This window comes from Pteropus alecto, unplaced genomic scaffold (genome assembly GCF_000325575.1).
Source record: "Pteropus alecto unplaced genomic scaffold, ASM32557v1 scaffold155, whole genome shotgun sequence".
NCBI lineage: Eukaryota > Metazoa > Chordata > Mammalia > Chiroptera > Pteropodidae > Pteropus > Pteropus alecto.
In genome coordinates this window covers 6,349,468-6,358,111 of record NW_006438113.1, presented here as the reverse complement: position 1 = coordinate 6,358,111, position 8,644 = coordinate 6,349,468, and the positions used below count along the sequence as shown (strand labels likewise).

Genomic DNA, 8,644 nt, shown 5'->3' with positions numbered 1-8,644 from the left:
AGCGGTTGGCCCAGAGCTAAGCACTGAGGAGCGTTAGTCATGTCCATCTGGGGAAGTGTCAGCTGTCCATCGGGCAGCTCCAAGCTGAGGCTCCATGGAGTTTGTGTGTCCTAAGTCAGTGCTTCTCCTTACACACAGATTCAGACTCAGGAGAGGTCAATGCTCTGGGTGGGGACCTTGCTTAGTGTAGCGGGGGTAACGAGTGCCCCACGATGGCAGGTGCAGGAGGCTCTGTAAGGGACAGGGGAGAGGTGGTGAGCACGGGAGACTTCCTGGAGGCTGGGGACTTGGAAGGGAGTTTGAAGAGCTACACCAGAGGAAAAGAGACCCTGGCCTGGGGTGTCCAAAACACATGGTACAGCATCCCCAGCCAACTGCTAGAATGTGGCCACATTTGAGCCCTTAAAAGTGGCAGAGCCTGGGCTTTGGGGTCAGGCCCACCACTAGACTAGAAACCCTGGAGAGTAGAGGCTGGGATCGCAAGGCATGGAAGAGGGGTTTGTCAATTTTGCTGAGTGACTGAACAAAGCAGTTTGAGTCCCTACTCTGCCAGATCTTGGGGACCTGCCTTAGCCTGCCCACCTCACCTATAAAATAGGTACATCTGCCACTCTGGGCTCAGAGGCCGGGTGTGGGCATTGACTCACCCCTGCCCTTTCTTCCCCTGTTGCTGGCAGGTGGTCAGTCGGGTGGCAGCTCAGCAAGGGTTCGACCTGGACCTCGGCTATAGACTGTTGGCTGTGTGTGCTGCAAACCGAGATAAGTTCACTCCGAAGTCTGCCGGTAGGTGACCACTGGGGGCTCCACGGATGTCATCGGGAGGAGGGAGGAGAACTGGACTCTAACCCAGGGCTGTCTGCTGCCCCTGTTGGCTGATACCTCAGTTTGTCCATGTGTGGTGTGAGCCTCCAGAGCCAACAGGTGGGGCTTGACCCTCACCTCAGAAAGTATCCTTACCTGTTGGGGGGTGGGGGAACGGGGGGAACTTCAGGGCCAGTGAGGGGCCCAAGGCACACCACACCCCAGCAACAGGCTAACAGAAACCATGCATTATCTCATTTCATCACCGCAGTGACCCCTGAGCATGAGCACTGCAGTCATCCCAATTTTATAGACAAGTAAACTGAGGCTCGGAGAAGCTGAGGAGATTTCCCCAAGTCACACAGCTGGAAAGTGGCAGAGTTGGGATTTATGCCCAGGCCCATACTCCAGAGTAGTTAATCTTAACCGTGACACTCCATTGCATTCATTCAAAAAAAATTATTTAAAATAAAACACAAATGAAAATAAAAACAAATCAGTACATTCCGGGTTCTAACAGCCTGCTCTGCATTCTCCATTGCAACTTTGTCACCGAACGTGACTTCATGACCCCATGTTAAACAGAGGTCAGGGAAGGTGCCCGGCTATATTCTGTCCATGAGGGCTTTATGCCCGCTAAAGGTACTGCTGTACATTCCCCACCATCCTCATTGCTGAAGCAGAGAATGTGATGTAAGCTTTAACTCCGACAGACCTGTCACGAGCCAGCCCTGTTATTTGCTGAGCATGTGGTCTCTGAACCTCAGTTTATCTCCCCTGGAAGGCAAGAATGACAATGAGACCTACTTTGCAAGGATCACTATAAGTCCTAGAAATATGTACAGTGCCCAGCATAGTGTCTAGATGTTTTTAACATTCTTTATCTGTCAGAACAATTCATTGAAAAAGAAAAAAATCAATTATTTCCTCCACATAACAGTAAAACAGACGTTTTCTCTGAATTCGTCAATCATTTCTTTGGAGTCTATATAGAAACAGCCTTAATGAAAATGTTGAAAGGACATCTCACGATGTGTTTTCATTAAGTCTGCTCAACCCCTACTCTCTTGAATGCTGGTGTGGGCTCCCTTCCGTGTATGCTGACAGTCCGTGCACTGGGATTATGGGGCGCTTATAAAGGATGTGTGAGGTCTTACCAGCCAGTAGCTACTGTGGGATCCTGGATGCGCCTGCCTAGGCTGGGATATTGTTATTGTATTGAACTGCTTGCCAGAACAAGGTCTTGGAATCTTATAAGTGATGTCTATTCTGATAGAATCTGCAATTTTAACAATAAGTTAAGTCAATACAATTTTGACAAGGTAAAAATTGTTAATTATCAAAAAAACATGCATCCATGTCTCCGTTAAGCACCTGCTCTGTGCAGGCACCTGGCCAGGGCTGGATTACAATGAAGAGTAAAACAAACATGGCCCCACCTTGAGAAACCACAGTCTGGAGAAGGGGTTTGGCAAAATTTTTCTGTAAAGGGCCAGATAGTAAATAGTTTAGGCCTTGCAGGCCATACAAAACAACTGTAGACATACGTAAACAAATAAGTGTGGCTAGTTCCAATAAACCTTTCTTTATGAAAGTAGGTGATATGCTATAGTTTCCTGACCCCTGGTCTAAAGGGATAGGAAAACATTGATCAAATAATCACAGGTGTGTGTGTAAATTCAAGCCATGATAAGTGTCATGAAGGAAAACTCAAGGATACCGTAAGACCACTTGGGGGTCGGGGAAGGCTTCCCTGAGACCCAAAGGTTGGATAAGAGTTGAGTAGGTTAAGAAAAGGAGTAAGAGCTTCTTCCCAGGCAAAGGGAACAGCCTGTGCAAAGGCCCTGAGGTAGAAGGAAATACAGCTTTTGGCAGAGCTAAAAGAAAGACAGTGGTTCCAGAGCCTAGAGGCAAAAGTCAGCAGCAGTTAGACACATGGGGCCTGTCTTGAGGGTTGTGTCTTTGTCCTAAGAGTAATGAGAACTTAGCTAAATTCTTATTCGGCAAGGATCAGTCCAGCTACAAAAGAACAGATTGGGCAGGGACAGAGGGAAGGGCAGTGTGGATGCAAGGAGCCAGTTAGCAGATTGCTGGAAACATCAGGATAAGGATGCCGGTGGCTGGACTAGGAAGACTCCACTTCCTGTGGAGTGGAGTAGAGACAAAGGCATGAATCTAAGGGCTAGGTATGAGGCAAAACCAAGACAGGAAAGCTTGGCCATAGGGGTAGGGGGAAAACAGGACAGCCAGCTGTCTCAGAGGCCCTAGCTGCTCCCCAATGGGGGAGGAGAGGCTCAGGGCCCCATTCAGTCCCTCCCTCAGGCGTCTCTCATGCCTCTGCTGGTACATGCTGGGTGTTCTTCTGTATCTTGCTTCATGCCCAGCTTCATGAGACACAGGGTATTATCTACAGTTATGAATGATGAAATCAAAGCTCAGATAGGTCTTGTGACTTGCCTGTTGTCACACAGCTCATAAATGATAGAATTGAGACTTGAACTCATGGCCTCCTGATTCCAGGCCTATGGCTCTGCTCATTCCATCGAACTGACTTTGGGGCTGGTCAGGGACCTAGACTTAGGAGGCCTCTATTCTCCTGGATCAGGATCTGGGAAGCTGCTCCACTTGGGAGAGCTTTTCCCTTCATGCAAGTCTCTTCGACATGGCCCTGCCCTCTTCTAAGTGTTATTTCCAGTATCACTTCTCCTAAAACAAGCAATTTGTTCTTTCCTCCATCTGTACCTTCATTGTACACAGCTCTTTACAGTTTATGAAGCCCTTTTTCCTGCATTGTGTCTATTAAGTCATAGGCTATGCCCTGGGCCCCTGAAGTGAGTTCTCAGGATACCCATTCTGCAGCTGAGAACACTGAGGCCCGGCAATGCCTGTGGCTTAGCTGTCACTTGAGTATCTCTTATTAGGAGTCAAACCCTCATCAGCACTGACAGCCATGACTAACCACCTTTCACAGGCCACCCTCACCCCTTGAGAAGATGGGCCTTGCAGCTTTCAAGATACCAGTCATCCCTGTACTTGGCTTTTGTTCTGGGAAGGCAGAGTGCCAGTCTGAAGGGGGAGGCTTCAGCTGCTGGTTTTTTGGCTGGATAAAGGGTCTGCTGGGGTCAGGCTAGACCATCAGAGGGGTGGAGGCCAAGGGGAGCAGAACGGTGACCCAAAGTTCTAGAGGCAGCTCTAGCATGACACCTGTCTGCCATGTTGCCTATCTCCTGGAACTGTGGCCTCATCTGTAAAGAGGGATTATATGCCTATCTCACAGGCTGCCTGTGAGGATTAAATATGATTTCGTAATCAGGGAAGCAAGGGGCTCAGCTAATACCTGACGCACAGTGGGTGCCGAGTAGATATTACTTTCCAGCTTTCCTTCTCTGCTTCTGTCTGTCTTTTCCCCAACATGGTTCTCAACTCCTCCAAGGCCCTTTCTGCCCCAGCAAGTCTGTTTCATCTCTGCTGTCTTTCCCAAAGCTCTGTGGGTGTATGGCCTGCTGTAACCGCACTTCCAGCTGCAGCCGTGAGGGTCTCCGTGGTCTCAGGGTGTGTGTGTGTGTGTGTGTGTGTGTGTGTGTGTGTGTGTGTGTGTGTGTGTGTGTGTGTGTGTGTTGGCCACGCTGACTACAGCTGGCCTCCCAGCCAGGCCTCTATAGTTCTAGGACATGCTCTGTCTTCAGAGCTCCTGCAGCCAGCTTGTGCCTCCTCTCTACCCTGCTATTTTTCTGTCTCTGTCTGGGCTCCCACTCTGTCTGACTGGCTTATACAATTTTTACCCTTCTAATATCTCCCTCTTCTTTTTCTCTGAGGGTCTCTGATATCGTATATCTGTCTCTGTCCTTCCCTTCCCTGCCGCTCTCAGACTTCTCTCCTTGTGGTGTGTTTGTGTTTGCACGCACGTGTTTGTGTGTGTGGTGGCGAGTGTGTCGTGAGTGTCTGTGTGTGTGGTGGCGAGCATGTCTGTGTGTATGTCGGGGTGTGCTGTGTTCATGTCTGTATGTATCTGTATGTATCTCTCCCCTTCTCTCTCTGCCTGCCTCCCCAATCCCTTCTCCTGCTTCATCTCCCTGTCTGTCTCTTGTCAGGAGGCCAAGCTGGGGCCAGATGAGGGCCGGTGGGATGAGATCATGCAGCGAGGAGCGGTGCTTTGTCAGGAGAGATGGCGGTGAGGTGGGCTGGGCTGTGCGCGCCAGCATTGGTGGGTTCTGGAGCAGGAGCTCAGACCTGGGGGTAGTGCTGTTCGGGTGTGTGTGTGTGTGTGTGAGAGGGAGAGCGAGAGAGAGAGAGAGAGAGAGAGAGAGAGGGCGAGCGCGTGAGCACAGAGCAGACTGCAGCAAACCGCCAAGTCAGGCGTCTCCACGTGGGCCCTTCAGATACCCAGCCCCCAGCTCTTTGTTCTGGTGCAGCCTTTAGCCTGATGCTTGCACATGGGAGCACACGCACACACACACTCAAACGGGCAGGAGGCTCCTCATCGGGAAGGTCCTTGGGGGCTAAGCTACTCCCTCCTTGGCTTTGGTACAGAAGGTCACCTGTCTCATCCTCCAAGACCGTGGCATGCCCACCCACCCCCCACTGCTACTGCGTGCCAGCCCGCAGCAACTTGGCAGGCAGCGCTGAAATGTCAGCCTCCTCGGCACCAAGCGGGCCCGTGCCTGCTGGCTATGTGGGCGCCAAGTACCAGGCAGTCTCCGTGTCCAAGGTCCCCAAGAGCCCTCTGCCTCAGCTACTGTCCATGCTTGAGTGCCTCTGTGTCCCCTCAGCTGACCTCTGTAAGCAACCCAGCAATATGTTAAAATAATAGAATAAGGAATGCCAAAACTCAAGGGGTGTAGGGAGCTCAGAGTCGAGAAGCGGGGACCCGCCCCAGGTCCCAATGCATGGCAGAGCCTAGACTAGAGCTTGGGATGCCTGGTACTTGTCCTTGCACCCCTCCTGTCTCCCTTAGCAGGTTAGTGATGGCTCTGGATTCTCGTCTGGGAGATGAGAAGCATGGAGCTGTTGGCAGAGTGGAAAATATGGCGAGGGCAGCAGGTATGGGAGGTGCCGGGGTGTCCCGGGGGTATCTGGAGAAGGGACCAGAAAACTCAGGAGAGAGGTCAGGGCTGAAGAGGCGGCTCCTGAAACCTCCAGGGAAGAGGAGACCAGCCTTCCTTAGTGATGAGAGAAGGGTGGTCGTTAATCACCCACCCATGGGCTGGACATGACCCACAGACATCTGAGTCTGACTACTTGCTGGTTTTTAAAAATGCAGATTAGTTGCCAACAGTTGCTCTTTGGGAGATTGCACTGTCAAGTCAGATGCTTCCTTTCAGTGGGAACCTTGGACCCATGACTGACTGGGGGGTGGCTGACCCCACCACATTGTCTCACACCCAAGCATTTCCCATGGCTGGAAACCCCCAGGCCCTGTGGACATGTATGTTTCTGACCTCTGCTCTAAGCACACCCTCACATCCCAACAAAGCAACCTGAGTCCCAGGACCAGGAGGGGCAGCCCGAGCGAAGGGTATCGCTTGCTTTGTGTTGACCAACATCTGCTTGGTCTGGCTTCTCTGATGTGCTCCCAGAGGATTTGACAGTAGACCCCGGAAAGAGGACCGACTCAGCCAGGGAGGTGAAGAATCAGGAATGTGATGGGGCTCCTGCCTTGCCCTTTGTGGTCTGGGGTCCACGCAGGAGGGGCTCAGGAAGGGCTCAGTCCTACCTCGGAGCCCTCAGTCCCAGGGGGCTTCAGCAGCAACTTGTGCAGTAGCTCCGGGGTTCAGAGACAGACCCCAAACCCAGGGGGTCCTGTGGCAAGTGTCCCACCTCCATCAGAGGTTTGAGTTGGGACACAGGCATCAGAGTCCAGCCAAGTCATTTCACCACCTCTACCCCAGGACTCCTTAAGCAGGAGAAGGTGGGTCACAACCAGAAGGTGGGTCACAACCATTTCCCTTTGTCTTTGAAAACAATCCTTCTTAGTCCCACCTGGCTGAATGGGGGCTCTCAGACCCCTGCAGTGGTGGGGACATTCCTGGCCTTTCTTGGAAGCCTGGCTCCTGTGCATGCCTTCACACCTCCCCCATGGCCTCTCTCCACCCCTCTCTGCCTCTGCCCACCCCAGAGCACGCAGGCGCCTTCCCATCACCGTCACTGGGGAGGACAAATGGCCTCATTCAGGGACACCCTGCCAGATCTGTCTCTCTAAGACAAAGCTGTGCGCAGCTCTGCGTGAAAAACGGCTTGCGGCTGCCCAGCAAGCAGGCGGGATTGGTGGGTGCAAATTGCTGGGGATTTGTTAATGCCGGCCAGCTCCCCCAGAGACAGTAGACAGGCGGGCCCTCGCCCTTGAAATGCCAGGCTGCCTGGCTGGGTGCCTTGTCAAGGCCAGGACAGACTTCCTCCTGCACACCAGCCCCCACCCCCTCATCTGAGCTCAGCAGAGCTGAGATGTGGGGGAGGGACTTGCCTTCCTTCCTCCTACTCTGGCCTCTGCACTCCAGGTCAGGTCCTGCTCAGGAAAGGGCTCTGAATTTCATCACCAGGCCCCTGGGAACCAACTTTCGGTCAGCCCTATTTAATGGACAAAACCTGTTCACACACTTACCTCCCGCTGACTCATTACTGCTGAGAGGGCACTGGGGCTCTTAACAGTATGCCCATTTTATAGAGGAGGAAACTGAGGTGCCAACAGGGAAGAAACAGATCCAGGTCTCATGGCTTTGGCAGGGTTTTAACCTCTATGGTAAGATGGTAAGATCTGGAACACAGGGAACTGTACCCCTTCTCAGTGACCCTGAGTGAGCTGGTGGAGTAGGTTGTCCTGGGCCAATGGTCCCCAGCTTCTCTCTCCTCCCCCAGCTCTCTGAGAGCTGAGGCCTGGGATCCAGTGGCCTCACTTTGCTCTTGGAGAAAAAGAACAGTGGGGAGGAGCCCACGTGACGAAGGGTTTGTGGACACAGCGTTCCCAGGCTAAGGAATTGGGGGGAGGGGTGGCTACGATGGTCCCTGGGGTGTCCAGAGTGAACAGTGAGGAGGGCGCAGTGCCATGGAAGAATGAGACGGGGCAGATTTAGAAACAGCTTCAAGGCCCTGGAAAAGGGAGTTGAGTACTTCAGTGGCCACTCTACAGCTATTGAAAACTGAGTCTCCCAAGAATTACCACTACGTAGAAATGCTTATGACATAATATTAATTTTTTTAGAAGGGCAACAAAACGATATATTCAGTATGACCTCAACCAGGTGCAAAACAAAACGTATATTTACTTAGTCACAGGAAACAGAAAACAGGGTATATACCAAAATGTCAACTTATAAGTAACAAATCTGTCTGGGGCGGGGTAGGGTGTCACTGTTTCCCACATTTTCTTCAGGGGGCATGAATTCTGTTTTAAGCAGAAGCAGCAAAGGTCATTGTGAGTTCTTTTGGAGTTTGGCTGGAGTCGGCAGGAGTAGGGTAAGACAAGAGCACTGTTGTCTCCAGGCTGGCTCAGCAGTTTTCCCGGTGCGGCCCTCTCTGATTCCCTGAGAGCCCCTGGGGGTAGGCCTCTGCTGGTAGGGAGGCTACTCTTCCTGTCTCCCTGTCTCTGCAGGATTAGCTCATCGCTGGCTCCCCCACAGAGCCAGGCTATGCAAGGACATTGCTGCCTGAGGCCCAGCCCAGCTGGTGGATACCTGCTTTCCAGGCCTGTCCAAAATAAAAGAGGATGGAAGGATGAGGGCACAGCCCATGGCAGGGGAACCTGGGGCCTGGGCCCCTGATAAGTGGTGCAGAACCCTCAAGATGGGGTCACTTTCTTACCTGGATCCTGGGACTTCTTGGCCACATGATCCTGGCCACATGATTGCGA

General features: G+C 52.2%; 1 protein-coding gene across 1 annotated transcript in view; it reads left to right on the top strand.

Annotated features, from left to right (window-relative positions):
• Positions 1–8,644, top strand: part of ZMIZ1 (zinc finger MIZ-type containing 1) — a 235,731-nt gene that overhangs the window by 140,049 nt on the left and 87,038 nt on the right. The window contains exon 7 of the mRNA XM_006915482.3: positions 678–783. Coding sequence (XP_006915544.1) covers positions 678–783 — 106 coding nt within the window. The remainder of the gene's footprint in view (positions 1–677; positions 784–8,644) is intronic.